Source organism: Salarias fasciatus, chromosome 19 (assembly GCF_902148845.1).
Source record: "Salarias fasciatus chromosome 19, fSalaFa1.1, whole genome shotgun sequence".
NCBI classification, from domain to species: Eukaryota; Metazoa; Chordata; class Actinopteri; order Blenniiformes; family Blenniidae; genus Salarias; species Salarias fasciatus.
The window spans coordinates 18,610,896-18,626,654 of NC_043763.1; the positions used below are offsets into that span (position 1 = coordinate 18,610,896).

The 15,759-nt window shown below is 41.5% G+C and overlaps 1 protein-coding gene across 1 annotated transcript; it reads left to right on the forward strand.

The window, feature by feature from the left end:
• The first annotated feature begins 1,382 nt into the window (after positions 1 to 1,382).
• LOC115406535 (interferon-inducible GTPase 5-like) lies at positions 1,383 to 9,160 on the forward strand. The gene is made up of 3 exons (XM_030116640.1): positions 1,383 to 1,509; positions 5,318 to 5,893; positions 6,952 to 9,160. The coding sequence occupies exons 2-3, from the start codon at positions 5,332 to 5,334 to the stop codon at positions 7,587 to 7,589; spliced, it is 1,200 nt and encodes a 399-aa protein (XP_029972500.1). The 5' UTR covers positions 1,383 to 1,509; positions 5,318 to 5,331; the 3' UTR covers positions 7,590 to 9,160.
• The last annotated feature ends 6,599 nt before the right edge of the window (positions 9,161 to 15,759 follow it).

Consider the following 15,759-nt stretch of genomic DNA (forward strand, 5'->3'; position numbering starts at 1 on the left):
GGTATCAAGAGAGGACAGCCAGTGTAGAAGCAAATTTCATGACTAGCCCAGATTTCAAAGAGTTTCACTCTCTCACCAATGAGGACTGAGAAGCTGCAGAGCATTGTAGATCAGATTAACCTCCATTTTAAAGCAGATCTCAGTAACATAGCTGGAGGAATAAAACAGTATGAGTCACATGAGAGAGACAGACATGCCAATTTCACCACAGATAAAATCACTGAACACAATCTGATACTTATTTCCAAATGGCAACGACTGATTCACAAGGAGAATAAATAACTGTATCCATAGGGGCAGCGACAGTGGGACTGGAAGGTGAACTGATGAAAGAAATGGCAGAAGCAGGACTGGCAACAGAAAATGTTGTTCCATGGAGAAAACAATTACAAGAGAAAGGATGGGAGGGAACATGGGAAGGGCCACGGCCCATCCTGTGACTCATATGAACACACACACACACACACACACACACACACACACACACGCACAGTCTTGTATTTCTATCCTTGTGGGGACCGTCCATTGACTCCCATTCATGTCTAGCCCCTAACCCTGACCCTTACCCTAACCCTAACCCACACCAAAACAATGCATAGCCCGAAAGAAATGTTTTTGCACTTTTACTTTTTTCAGTAACAACAACATGGTCAAGAAAACACTGTTTCCCTTCATGGGGACCCAAGAAATGTCCCCACAAATGACATTGTGCCTGGTTTTCCAATGTTGTGGGGACATTTTGTCCTCACGACCATACGAAGACACACACACACACACACACACACACACACACACACACACACACACAGAGAGAGAGTGGATGCCTCCCTGAGCAGCACTGCAGAGAACACAGGAGGAGGAAGCCCAGCAGGAACAAACAGCTTCCCTTTATCAACACAGACTCCTGCAATGCAACAAACAAGTTTTGCAGCAGCTCACAAACTGAGTTTTGACACGGTCACATTTTTAAGATCAAATGAATTTAGATTTTGATGTTTGCAATCGAATTTATGACTTTAAAGAAGTCTGACTTCAGACTGTTGATCAAGGTCTTTGAAATCACTCCCCTCCGATCACACCTCCGATCACAATATTGTTTTTAGTATATATGGTATTCTCATTGTTGTTGGTGACTGATTTGACCTGTGGCGGAGGTCTGCGCTCTCTGAGTGCCAATTTCTAGTTTATTATGTTTCATTTATTCCATGATGACAGGTGAGGCTCTGCTGCCCTTGCCTCACCTGACTGCACATCACTGATGTGACTGTTCAAACAATAAGAGTGAGAGCCAGAGGATTATCTGTTTCAGAACAAACAGAGTCAGGAGCCCTGCACTTTCTGTTTCTCTTTTACAATTTGGTTTTCCCGTAAAGCCACCTCCTCCTCAATGTCTGATATAAAGATCACCTCCGTTTCTGCCCCAATTATTCTGTCCTCCAGGTCTCTGACTGTGGAAACGGTCAGTCAGGACGTGTCTGCTCCAGCTTCTGGTCCGTGGAGGGAGTCCAGGTGAGTACTATTTAAACTCAATTTGAATTTATGTAACAGATTTAACCACACCAATGAGGGAGAACTTGAAGGTCAGTGTGTCAAGTCAAGTTTCATAACTTGTCACACACAAAAACTTGTATAGCAGTGAAATACAACTACTATCCACCAGGCAGGACAACACAATGTCAAACAGCAGAAAGTAAATATTAAAGGAAGACATAACAATTTAAAAGAACAGGCTGTTTTATATACAAGAATCATAGTTTCTTTACCTGTGTGTGTGTGTGTGTGTGTGTGTGTGTGTGTGTGTGTGTGTGTGTGTGTGTGTGTGTGTGTGTGTGTGTGTGTGTGTGTGTGTGTGTGTGTGTGTGTGTGTGTGTGCGTGTGCGTGTGCGTTTCCTGCTACAGACTGGTGACTTATCAGCTGCCTTCAAATCTTTCTCAACAGTTCTTTGGAATAGACTGATTAAGCTTGAATAACCCAAACCCCACCAGTAGCATCAAATTACGACTCGTTTTTAAGTTACAGTACTTTTTTGACACATTTTTCAACATAAGAACAAAAATAAAACAAACTATGGACTCAAACGTGTCATCTGTGATTAAACATCTGGAAATTAGAAGGAAGTTGTTACAGTCACAGTGGTACAAGTGATACAAGGATTTAGTATAATATAAAGTCATCCGGTCCTGCAACTGAAATTGCAGTTATGTTATGAGTCGAGTTAGTTTTTTGATCCCAAGACTTGTCTGTACATTGAAATGTGTATAATAGAGTTACTCACAGTTTTTAATTGTTTTGAAAATAAATATTTAGAAAATTTCAAGCTTCATTTTTCTGTATTGAACGATTAATTGCATTCAGATTATGCTATACTGCTCAGGACACATTGGTTAGTTAAATCTTGTTTCTTTTTCCATAGTTGTCATGAGCTCACAGACATGCAGGACTTCATACTGCAGTGGAAAATCAGAGCACACAGGGTAAAAATGTGATACAGGCTAAAAATCGTCTGGAAATCCAAACATTAAATATCACAATCTGTAATTCACTACCACTGTTTCTTATGATATTTAGGTTTGAGGGTACCTGAAAATATCTTGTAAATAAATAAACTGCTTTTTTAATATAATCATAAAATCTGAGAAATTCGGTGCACAATTTTTCTGATTATGTATAGTTTTTAAATTTGGTTTCACTGATGAAGATATTGCCAAGTCACGTCAGTATGTGGCCATGGTTGTCTTGAATCTATCGAGGTGCAGGACTTCACTTTGATCAGAATGAGACCACACTGAGTAATGTCCATCCATCCATTTTCTACCGCTTATCCGGGGCCGGGTCGCGGGGGCAGCAGTCTCAGCAGGGATGCCCAAACTTCCCCGTCCCCAGACACTTCCTCCAGCTCCTCTGGGAGGATCCCAAGGCGTTCCCAGGCCAGTCGAGAGACATAGTCTCTCCAGCGTGTCCTGGGTCTTCCTCGGGGTCTCCTCCCAGTGGGACATGCCCGGAACACCTCCCTAGGGAGGCGTCCAGGAGGCATCCTAACCAGATGCCCGAGCCACCTCAGCTGGCCCCTCTCGATGTGGAGGAGTGGCGGCTCTCCTCTGAGCTCCTCACCCTATCTCTAAGGGAGCGCCCAGCCATCCTACGGAGGAAGCTCATTTCAGCTGCTTGTGTCCGGGATCTTGTCCTTTCGGTCTTGACCAAAAATTCATGACCATAGGTGAGGGTGGGAACGTAGATTGACCGGTAAATCGAGAGCTTCGCCTTTCGGCTCAGCTCCGTCTTCACCACGACGGACCGATACAACGACTGCATCACTGCAGCCGCTGCACTGATCCGCCTGTCAATCTCACGCTCCATCCGTCCCTCACTCGTGAACAAGACCCCAAGATACTTAAACTCCTCCACTTGGGCCAGAGTCTCTCCACCGACCTGGAGAGGGCAAGCCACCGGGGGTCGAGGACCATGGCCTCGGATTTGGAGGTGCTGATCCTCATCCCTGTCGCTTCACACTCGGCTGCGAACCGCCCCAGTGCATGCTCTAGGTCCGGGTTTGATGAAGCCAACAGGACATCATCATCTGCAAAAAGCAGAGATGAAATCCTGTGGTTCCCGAACCGGAACCCCTCCGGCCCCTGACTGCACCTAGAAATTCTGTCCATAAAGATTATAAGCAGAACCGGTGACAAAGGGCAGCCCTGCCGGAGTCCAACATGCACCGGGAACAGGTCCGACTTACTGCCGACAATGCGAACCAGACTCCTACTCTGGTCATACAGAGACCGGACGGCCCTTAACAAGGGGCCCCGGACTCCGTATTCCTGGAGCACCCCCCACAAGACACCACGAGGGACGTGGTCGAATGCCTTCTCCAAGTCCACAAAACACATGTGGACTGGTTGGGCGAACTCCCACGAACCCTCGAGCACCCTATGGAGGGTATAGAGCTGGTCCGCTGTTCCACGACCAGCATGAAAACCGCATTGTTCCTCCTGAATCTGAGGTTCGACTATCGGTCGAATTCTCCTCTCCAGTACCCTGGAATAGACTTTCCCAGGGAGGCTGAGGAGTGTGATCCCCCTATAGTTAGAGCACACCCTCTGGTCCCCCTTTTTAAACAGGGGGACCACCACCCCAGTCTGCCAATCCAGAGGCACCGTCCCCGACCGCCACGCGATGTTGCAGAGACGTGTCAACCAAGACAGTCCCTGCACATCCAGAGACTTAAAGGTTGTATAGAGGATTTTCCATGGAGAGAGAAATCTAGTGACAGTCCTTTTTGAAATGCTGTGCATGCGTGACCCACACCCACTCCTCCCCTGCTCTCTACGGAGGAACGCCTCCTCCTTACGCAGAAAGTAGCATGTAGCATGTAGCAACTTAGCATCATAGCGCTAACACATAACTACCAATGTGTCCTTTTGAACAACACAAAACACAGCGAATATGAGTAAAATCCTGCACTTGCGCCAAATCCTGTACCTGACCCGTCCCTGCTCTCGGGTGGATCAGAGGAGGACGGGGGAGGTTTGTGTGGAGCTGCAGGACTGGAGCAGATGCTCGGAGCTCACAGCTGATCTGTGTGTGCGCTGCAGCATGCAGGCATAAACAAACCCACCCCCTCCTCCTCTCACTCTCCAGACTTTTTCATACAAGTCTTGTTTGAAGATTAAAACATACATTTTCACCAAATGGCAAGCACGTTGCAGCTATGATTAAGAAAAATTGTCTCAAGTCTACAGGTGAAAAGGTGTTGATAGTGGCAGCAGAGGCTAGCATGGGTGAAGCAAACAAATTGTAGAGAGGTTGATTGACACGTTAGAAAACCAATATATAACTAGGCTACCTCGTTATTGATTGGCTAAAGTAATGTTGGTTTTACAACCTCCAGAGTAGATTAACGGTTATTTTCTTTTGTTTGATCACGATAAAAACAAGGCTGCTACAGCTTAATAACGTCATTTTTTTAGCTTTAATTCATTAGTAGTAATGAAGTAGTAGTTAGTAATGAAATCTTCTATACAACCTTTAAGGTACTCAGGGCGAATCTCGTCCACCCCCGGTGCCACCGAGGAGCTTACCGACCACCTCGGTGACTTCAGCTTGGGTGATGGACGAGTCCACCTCTGAGACCTAAGCCTCTGCTTCCTCTACGGAAGACGTGGCGATGGGATTGAGTAGTACTGAGTAATGTGACAGAAGCAAAAACAGTCAGGAACCGCTTGAGATTCTTCAACCAACATTGTTGCAATGCCAAACTGATGAAAGCAAAACCTTCTTGGTTTTCCAATAATATAATGATTATTCTATTTATTTCAGTTTCTCAGAGAGTCATGGAAGGTCAGTGGGGCTCCAGTATTCATGAACAACACAGACAAATTCAAGAAGCAATGAAGACGAATCCTACTCAAGGAATTGCAAAGATCAAAGAGTATTTGGGGAAGCAGAACAACACTCCACTGAACATCGCCATCACTGGAGAAACTGGCTCTGGAAAATCCACCTTCATTAATGCTTTCAGAGGCATAAACAACAGCGATGAAGGAGCCGCTCCAACTGGAGTTGTTGAAACCACCACAGAGGTCGAACCGTACCCTCATCCGAACCTCCCCAATGTCACATTATGGGATCTCCCTGGTGTTGGAACCCCCAACTTTCCAGCTGATGAGTACTTGAAGAAGGTTGGATTTGAGAGGTTTGACTTCTTCATCATCATCGCAGCCTGTCGATTCAAAGAAAACGATGTGAAACTCGCTCTGGAGATCAAGAGGATGGGGAGAAAGTTCTACTTTCTTTGTTCAAAGATCGACATTGATATGTACAATGAGGAAAGAAGTCAGAGAAATTTTGACAAACAGAAGACTCTCAAAGCCATCAGAGATAACTGCATTAAAGGTAAATACACTTTTTATTGTGTTCAGTATTCACTGGAGGACTTTTTTGTTTTGCTTTGAACTGACTCATTTAATTTAAAACGCAGGAGGATTGTCTATTTGAGAAACAGCTCAAAGAATGTAGTTTTCCTGTGAAGAGTGATGTATGCCAGATCTTTTGCAGCTCCCATCACGTATTTGACGAAATCACCCAGGTGAGGATTGGACCAGAGAAGCAACATTTTAACTTTATATTTAGCCAGACCTTCTTTTCCTGAACCTACTAATACATCTGAAGTCTAACAATATGGTTATAAGGAAGTACAGACTATCAACTGAATAAAACAATCAGACATATTAAAACTTTACTGTTGAAGCACAGACATACAGTGTACTTTGTAGAGCTGTAAAAGTTTTCACTGAGTCTATTTGACCAGGTGTCCTGGGCAGGTGCAGTCGCTCATGAGGCTGAAAGGGGACTACCAGTGACACGATATAAACAATAAAACTTGAAAATCCTCCAAGTTACTACAGCGCTTTGGGAATCTCCCGAACGGAGTTGTTATTGAAACCCTTCTCCGTGAACCTGGCAACACATCAGTTTTCCAGTGCTCTGGATAAATGTCAGGGAAATTTCTCATGAAACTTCAAGAAGAGACAAATACAAAGAGATCAGAAGGAGAGCAGGTGAAAAAAAAATCCTGAGAATTTAATATAGAGTCTTGCAGCAAGGAGAGACGTCACAGAATTCAGCCTAATCTGAGGCTGTCCAAGAGTTGTCTGACATCTGTCTTCAATAGCGTCATATTTTTTTGGTAAAACAAGGTTCCTGCTTCTGTTATCCTGGGTGCGTGGGTGAATTTCAGTAGATTAAATATCCTTAGAGGGCGAAGCTTTTTTATTTCCTTTTTAACTTTCTTTCCCCTTTTCTTCTTTTCCTTCCTTTTTCTTCTACTCTCTCTTCCCTTCTTCTTTTCCCTTTCCTTTCCCTATCCTCTCTTTTTACGTCCAATTTTAACTTTCAGTCTCATTGCTATTCAAAACTATCTGACAAAATGATTTTCTGTTTCTTTGACAAAGGTCTTCGTGGTCAAGGCATTGAGGCTCCACAGGTCTTCCTGGTGTCCAGCTTTGAGCTCCACCAGTTTGATTTCCTTTTGTTACAGGAGACATTAGAGAGAGAGCTTCCTGAACACAAGAGGAACGCTTTTGTGTGTGCTTTGCCCAATATCAGCAAGGAGATCATGAAGAAGAAGAAGGATGCTTACCAAGCACAAATCAAGTATCATGCTTTGTTGTCTTCTGGTGTAGCAGCTGTACCGCTCCCTGGACTGTCTGTTGCTGTTGATCTGGCCTTGGTGGCAGGTGTTGTCACGCAATATGTGATCGGGTTCAGGCTTGATAAGGAGTCACTGAAGAGGCTTTCTGACTCCTCAGGTGTGCCGTACTCTGAGCTTGTTTCTGTCATGACTTCACAACTGGGGGCAACGACAATCACCCCTCAACTCATCCAGAAGCTGTTGAGCCAAATTCCAAGAATATTAGCATTAATAGCTGCAGAGGAAGTATCCAGATTCCTTATTGTTATTGGGACTCCAGTATCCATGATCCTCTCTGGTGTTTCCACTTACAAAATTCTGAAGTTTTTTCTCGACTTGGTTGCTGATGATGCTCAGAGAGTGTTTGAAAAGGTCGTTAAAGAAACCACTGAAGTGTGATTCTGTAGCACATCTCAAAGTGATGTGCACTCAAGTTCCTCTGTGCAGATTAAATAGGAGTTAAATACGGCTGTTATACAATCGAAAACAACCTGATTATCTGCATGAACTGTATGCAATGATAAGGCCTACTCATTTATGGCAACAGTGATTTACGACTTAGTGTCATGTTAAATTTCAGGATTTTTTACAACTGTAGCTGTCAAAACATACATTTCTGTCAATCATGATTAATCACATTATTTCCATAGTTTGTCACTGTAAATCACGCTTTAAATTGCATTTTTGATATTCTGTTGTTTTGCATTCAAAGACAGTTTTCAGTCCATAACGTAAAGCATTCATCCGTCCAGACAAATGGTTATGAAGTTGAACTAACATAGTTCTGGAAGTTTTAACATTGAAAATTCCTGTAGCAACTGATTTCTTACCAGAGTGTCTTGATTGGGAATAAATCGCAGAGAAATAATTTCCTTTTTAAGCTTGTTGGGTTTTGTTTCAAGTTAAAATGCCATGTAGATCAATTTAAGACAATGTCTATGTTGAAAATACAGTTTTCAAACCGAAAAAAGCCATAAATCTATTGATGTAATTAATTTTTATTTAAAAATCATAAATCTTTAGTCATCTTTACATTAATCAATCATGATTGATGCAATAAACTCTGACAGCCTTATAACAACTAATATTGAGACTTGTTGAAACATCTGAACCAGCATAATCAACAGATGTTTTCAGATTATGGTGTGATATAATGTGGAGGGACTATAGATAAAAAAAATTATAAAGTACATACTACACTTGTGTTACAATTGTGTTACTTTTGTTTGAGTCTTTCCTGACGTTGATTTGTGTTACTGGATCATATTGATATGTGTATATTAATAATAAAGTCTTCACTGACCTCTAGTGGTCATATTGAGAATGTACAACCAGATACAATTCAGATTTCAACTGTTGCTTTTTCTTTGCTGTCCGTATCCAGTTGACATTTGTAAGCAGTCATGAAATATTTAGATTTTTGCGTTCATGTTTATTATTAGATCAGTTTGTTTGAAGAGACAGTGATTTGTTTTTTTGCATCTTCAGACTGATTATGATTGTTCGTTGCTTTCACGTGGGCACAGTGAGGATTTACAACAGTATCATTCTGATTTTGAAGATTTTGCTCATTCATTAACTGTTCTGCATAGAATTACAGTGTTTTTTATTTCAAAAAAGTGCATGTGAATAGAAAAAAATGTCCATGTGGTTGGTGTGTGTGTGTGTGTGTGTGTGTGTGTGTGTGTGTGTGTGTGTGTGTGTGTGTGTGTGTGTGTGTGTGTGTGGACACTGGAATACATGACTGTGCAAATCTTGTGGTATCTTTTATATTATATTTATTTTTATATTAGTTTTTGTAGTTCTAATGCGATTTGCCCTTTTTTAGGCCTGTATGCTGATTGTTATGGGATGGTGGTGGTTTCTACATTGCAAATGTAAACATTACTATGTGTGCAGTCAATGCAACTTATGTAAGTACTATTTGCATTGTCAAAAGTTATTTTTATAAAAATAAAGTTGCTCCTGGAGGTTTTCATCTTTCAGATCCGTTTTGCTCGGGGCCCCCAGATTTCTTGAAACGGCCCTGTCTGTACTGATGTCCATGCTAATATCTGTGTGTAACAACAGCTGTTTCTGTGTGTGTGTGTGTGTGTGTGTGTGTGTGTGTGTGTGTGTGTGTGTGTGTGTGTGTGTGGTTGGTTTGTGGGACTGAATATCTCTGTTGTCGTATCCAGACCTCTTCTCCACCCTTGTTCATTTTACTGTGCCCACTTTTTCTTTCAGTTTTCAACGTCACAAAGGCGCAGTTACAATCATGCGAAAAGCTCACAAATACAAAAAACATGATTTTACTCAGGCCCAACAATTCACTCAGTGTGGTTTGCAAACATAAAACGTCATTAGCAAACTATACATTTTGTTTCCCAAATAAGAAACATAACTATGAAATAATTACATCACATGTCAGAAACAAACACAGCATGTTTTACACATGCAAAAGAAACATTTCTTCAGTTACAAAAAAATATACTTTAAGTGCACATTAAATCTTTCACGTAAAAACAATTCTACAACTTTGAAGAAGTGTTTATTTGTGAATTGTTGAGCGTGAATAGAACATGTCTTGAGTGCTTGTGAGGTTTTGGCATTATTACGATCCAGCCTCTCCCCTCGTGGGGACAGGTACTTTGCGGTAGCAGCGCCAAAACTCTGGAACAGACTACCTGTTCAGTTAGAGCTGTACAGCACTTTGATCAACTGAGGTTGTTTTTGAAATGTGTTCTAAACTTCACTTGACTCTTAAAGGTGCATTAAGGAGTTTTTCAACTTTTAAAATACTTATTTTCCACCATAAATATGTTACACATTTTTAATGATGTGTACAATGTGCCCTGACATATTCATTACAAGTACCGCTAACAGCGCTAAATTGTCACTTGAAAGTTGCAGTGCCGGTACGGCACCAGAATTTTTTGGGGGAGAATTTGAAAGGAATGACGTAATGCGTGCTCCGGCTGGCCTGATTTAGTTAGGTTTCAATTTGTCCGCCATTACTCCGCCAGATGCTTAGTGAGCAACAACTGAGCAGGAGCTTCCAGAAAGTAAGAAAAGACTGGCTTCTTGCACTGCCACAACTCCAGCACAGACTCCACCAGGTAAAAGAAACTTAATTTTTACTTGAGCGCTACTAAAAGAGCGAGGAAGGAGCTCCCCTCTTCCGTGCAAGCAAGCCACAGGCATGAGTGTTTCACTAAGCTGCATTACGCCCAAGGCCAGTGTGGTGCACACGAGTGTGCAACCACATTTGTTGTTATTTTGTGATTTTACATGCATGCAGTACACAAACACATTTTTTGTAATTTGGATCATTATTCTAAATTTTTGTTCGGTAGCCCTGATTAAATTCTAAAAACTTTCTGAATGAATTGTTAAAGCGATACTTCAACATTTTGGCAAATTGGCCCATTTAGCGCAATTATTTAGTCATTTCGAACAGTATACTTACTTTTTTTGTGAGGGCGAGCTGTTGTTTATTCAAAGTTGAGTCGGGGAAGGTTTTCGGGACGGACACAATGGAAGTGGGTGGTATTTTGGTTCCCCCTCGTCAAACTCATCAAATACACAATCCAACAACCCCAAAACACTTTGGTGGGCAAATTATAATCCGCACATTCACTACGCTGTGGAACACCAACAAATAATATTGTAGCGTTACGACACTGAAGCAAATACTGGGAACTACTTTTTCTTTTGAAATCACTACGCCCAGACAAGTAGTTCCGTCTTAGCAATCTTCGCATAAACAACTCAATCTCGTAATTTTGCATTAATATTTCAATTAATATTTCGAAATGACTAATGAATTGCGCTAAACGGGCCAATTTGCCAAAATGTTGAAGTATCGCTTTAATAAGTAAAAGTTATAGTAGTCGATGCTTGGACAGGAACAATGTAATATCGTCTATCACCACTAGGGGGCAGCCCCCGCTGTGAGACGGCTTTAGGGTGCTGCGTCTCCTGCTTCCTGTTACTCGGCAGAAGCAGAGAGCTAAGGCAACACAACTATAGTCTCCTTTCTTTATTTTATTTACAGGTTAGTATTGTTTCACCAACCATCACAACACATACGTTTTGGCTGTATATAAGTGTATTTGTCCCGTAGTTTGTGCGAGCGTCAGGTGTTATGTATTTAGAAGGTGACGGTTAGAAGTTAGCCGTCGCGCTAACGTTATGCTAACGTAACGGCTATTGTTTAGGAATGTGAGTCCGTCCCTTGAACGTAGTATTGGCTTGCTGTGTATTTGTATGTTTTGTAAAAGAAAAGATTAAATGTTAAACAGTTGTAAAGAGAAGAAAAAGTGTGACCTGTGCTGTTCTACTGCTTAAAATGTTTTATGACAGAAATGTATTAGTGAAAACTAAAAGGAAATACTGGTGTATTACAACGGATTTAAGTAAAGTGAAAGAAGAACATGGATTAAGGAAAACGTTGTCAATGAAGCCAGGAGGTGAAGATGATGTAAAGTTAAAATGTGAAGTGCAAACTTTATTGTGAAAAGAGTAAAGTTACTCGGCAGAAGCAGAGAGCTAAGGCAACACAACTATAGTCTCTGTCTCCTTTCTTTATTTTATTTACAGTTGCATGTCCAGTCACCGATCCTCCCCCACAAAATAAATATAAACTGTTAGTGGTGATCGTACCGGCCCGATACCTGCAACACCTGCAGGGGGCGCTGTTTCGCATAAAACGTGCAAACTCCTTAATGCACCTTTAAGAGGTTCTTCTTCCTGGTCTTTTTCTTTGCAAAGTCACTAATTACATCCTCAAAGTCCAGCTCCCTCACCAGCTCGGACTCGATGGCCATCAACGACAGTGCAGAAAGTCTCTTCTGACCCATAGTGGTCCTCATTTCATTTTTGATTCTCTTTAAATGTAAGCAGGACCTCTCTCCTTCACAGTTGGATACAGGCAGTGTGAGAAACAGTCTGAGAGCCACAAAAACATTGGGAAAGGTTGTCTGGAGTCCATTCCTCCGCACAATCTGCAATAGATTTGCAGGTGTCTTATCTTGCTCAGTGCTGACAAAAGACCTGAACTGGATCAGCTCATCAGCAAGAAATGTCTCAACTTGGAACGTTTTACTCCCAGTGAAAACAACTTCACTGTCAACTGTGTCGTCTTCAAAGGTTCTTCTTTTACTCTCGCGGTGGGTCTCGGAGTGGTAGGTCTGTGTCACACCCGTGATGGCCCAAGCAGATGCCTCAAAGTCAGCAAATTGTCCTCTTAGTGATGCAACATAAGTGTGCACAGCAGTCATCAGGTCCACCTCTCTCTTCTGTAAGCTGTTGCTTGTCAGCTTGAACCGATGCAGCACAGTGTTCCAAAATATAGGCCATGAATGCGATCTCTAACTTCTCAAGCTTGGTACACAGCGCAGCAGCCTCCCGCCTTGTCTCCTGTTGCTCTTCATTGTCCGAGGCTAACTGTAAGGCACTTGCACTTTTAGCATAATTTTCACAAAGAGCTCGTGGAGTCTCCTCTGCAGCTCCATCTTGTACAGGACAGAGATTTCAGCATCAGTGAGATGTCAGCAGTGAACACCTTATTCCACTGGTGGGTGGAAGCAGAGCAAAATGCATATGAAGCTTGAAGGAAGTCAAAGAACTGGCTCACTCCCGGACAGCTATTTTTAACACTGATCAGTGTTCACAACAACCAAGTTCAAAGAATTTGCCGCACAAGGAATGTAATGCATTAGTGCGTTATACTTCTTGAGTAGAGCTTGCAATCCACTATATTGCCCTGACATGTTTGATGCATTGTCATAGGCCTGCCCATGGCAGTTAGAAAGATCCAGCCCCAAGTCATTGACCATCTTTATCACACATTCACCCAGACTTGCTCCAGTGTGACTATGAATTGTTCGAATGTGATAAATTGATCAACCACTGTCCCTGTCTCACTCACAAATCGAAACACTAACGTTAGCTGGCCCACGTGACATATGTCAGGTGTAGAGTCTATAACAGAAAAAATACTTCGCTTGCTGGACTTATTTTGTTTTTTCACCCATTAAACTGATAAATTCCGGCATGAGAGAGCGCGTCGTTCCCCCTGCCTCTCCCCCTCCTTGATGCTGGGTATTTAGCTGCCTGATATTGAAAAGCAGAGATTCCTTTCAATAAAATTTTGTTGCGGGTGCTTTGTGTAAGTGACCCTCACAGTGCAGGGTCTTCAGAGATTGAGGCATTACTTTGTGTTGTTCCCTCTTCGGTGTCATTTATAGCTTTAGTATTTTCTTCGGTAGTTAGCTGCTGCTGTTAGCTCAGGTTGGGCGCCATTGCTAGAAGGCCATGCTTCCAAGCTAACGTTGCTGGCTCGCTCCACATCCTCCTCATTTCTGGGTTTTTTGAAAAAGTATTTTTCTTTTTTCCGCTTTGCTGTCCCGCTGGGTTTTCTAATGACGCTGCTGATGTCCACTTTCTGCTAATAGTGCCACTTACAGTTCGATGACACGGAGGTGGGTCACTGCCTCAGGTGTCTCTGCAGTCTGCAGGAGAAGGTTGCCAGATGTGTCGCTGTTTCCAGCACAGACAAAATGTAAAACCAGCAAAACTCAATAGAAATCAGCCCAAATCTCCATCTCTGTATAAAATGTTTGTTAAAATCGTAAAACTCTTATTTGCGTCATAAAAAACACATCAAGCAAATAACCATTTCATCAACCCACCCAAAGTGTTCAAAAGAAGCCTGAAACCCGCCCAATCTGGCAACACAGCACACACCACATGGGACCTGCTCCCATCATAGGACTGTTTATAGCGCCACAGTTCCATTGCTCTTTAGCATTTTTTTGTGTGCAATTGTGGTGTCACTTCACTTTCGTACAATGACAACAGAGTTCACTCTTCTAATGTGTATGATGTTGCTGCAAAAAAAAAAAGAAAAAAGTCACAGTCATAGGAAAGCAGGAGCACAGGAACGCAGCAGGGACGCAGGAACAAGCTGAGGTGAGCACGCTGGCCAAGTGAAATCCAAGATGGCTCCTATAATCAAGCTCAAAATGTTTTTTTTGTTTTTTTTGTAATAAAAATGCAGAGACTTGTCCAATATGGATGATTCTGCTACAAAATTATACATTTTAGATCACGAAGGATCTGTTCTTTAACTTCTGAATAATTGAGAAAAATCTTTTATCTTATTTGATGCTTTGCATTAAAATGATAGAGTTGTAGTACAGGTGAGGTGCTACTCCATGTTTCATCCAGGACGAAATCGAAGAGCAAGAGAGCCTCCAATGTCACTGGTTGACTGCTGTGTTTCCCCCAGAGATGGTGACAGTGACACTGGCTGAACAGCAGATGAAGGCTGATGATAGTTTCATGATCATATAGCAGAAGAGAATTGACTTGTAAAGTGACGAGTAACACAAACAAAATAAATACACATGGCATTTTCAGGGGCAGACAGCAGGTGACACCATCTTGCCAGCCAAGCAACACAATTACAAACCAAAAAAAACTGAGAATTAATACATGTCAGCATATATTTTAACTTTCAGTCTCTTTGATGTGAAAGACTTTCTGACAAAATGATTTAGCGATGTGTAGCAATGTGCCTCTCTGGTGTTTCCACTTACAGAATTCTGAAGTTTTTCCTCGATCTGGTTGCTGATGACGCTCAGAGAGTGTTTGAAAAGGCCGTTAAAAAAAACACTGAAGTGTGATTCTGTAGCACATCTCAAAGTGGTTTGCACTCAAGTTAATCTGTGCAGATTAAATAGGAGTAAAATATGGGTGTAATACAATAGAACACAACCTGAATATCTGCATGAACTTTTTGCAATAATAAGGGCTGCTCATTCATGGCAACAGTGTTTATGAATTAGTATCATGTTAAATTTCAGGATTTTTTACAACTGTGGCTGTCAAAACATACATTTTTGTAAATCATGATTAATCACATTATTTTCATAGTTAATCACGATAAATTGGTATAGCATTTTTTTATATTCTGTTGTTTTGCATTCAAGGGCAGTTTTCAGTTTATAATGTAAAACACTCTTCAGTCCAGGCGTTCATTTATAAAGCTGAATTAATGTAATTATGGAAGTTTTAGCATTGCGACTTCCTGCAGCGACTGATTTCTTACCAGAGTGTCTTGATTGGGAATAAATCGCAGAGAAAGAAATTCTTTTTTGAGTTTGTGCAGATTAACTTAATACAATGTCTAATTTAAAAATACAGTTTTCAAACTGAAAAAAGCCCTTTACTTAATGATGTAATTCAAATCGATAAAAAAAAAAAAATCTTTAGTCATTTTTACATTTATTAATCATGATTAATGCAATTAACTCTCACAGCCCTATTTCCAATTTGATGCACATGAAGACTTGTTGAAACATCTGAACCAGCATAATGAACAGATGTCTTCAGATTGTGGTGTGATATAATGTCGTGGGATTATAGATTAAAACAATATAAATGACAATCTACATATAAAATTGTTACTTTTGAGTCTTTCCTGAGGTCGATTTTTGTTACTGGGTCATAACGATATGTGTATATTAATTAGATCTTCACTGACCTCTAGTGGTCATATTGAGAATGTACAACAAGATAAAAT

What these genes read in the sequence shown, in the direction of transcription:
- LOC115406535 (XM_030116640.1), top strand. Translation starts at nt 5,332, where the DNA reads ATGGAAGGTCAGTGGGGCTCCAGTATTCATGAACAACACAGACAAATT. An exon ending in CAGAGATAACTGCATTAAAG is followed by an intron (nt 5,894 to 6,951) that starts GTAAATACACTT and finishes TCTTTGACAAAG; the next exon opens with GTCTTCGTGGTCAAGGCATT.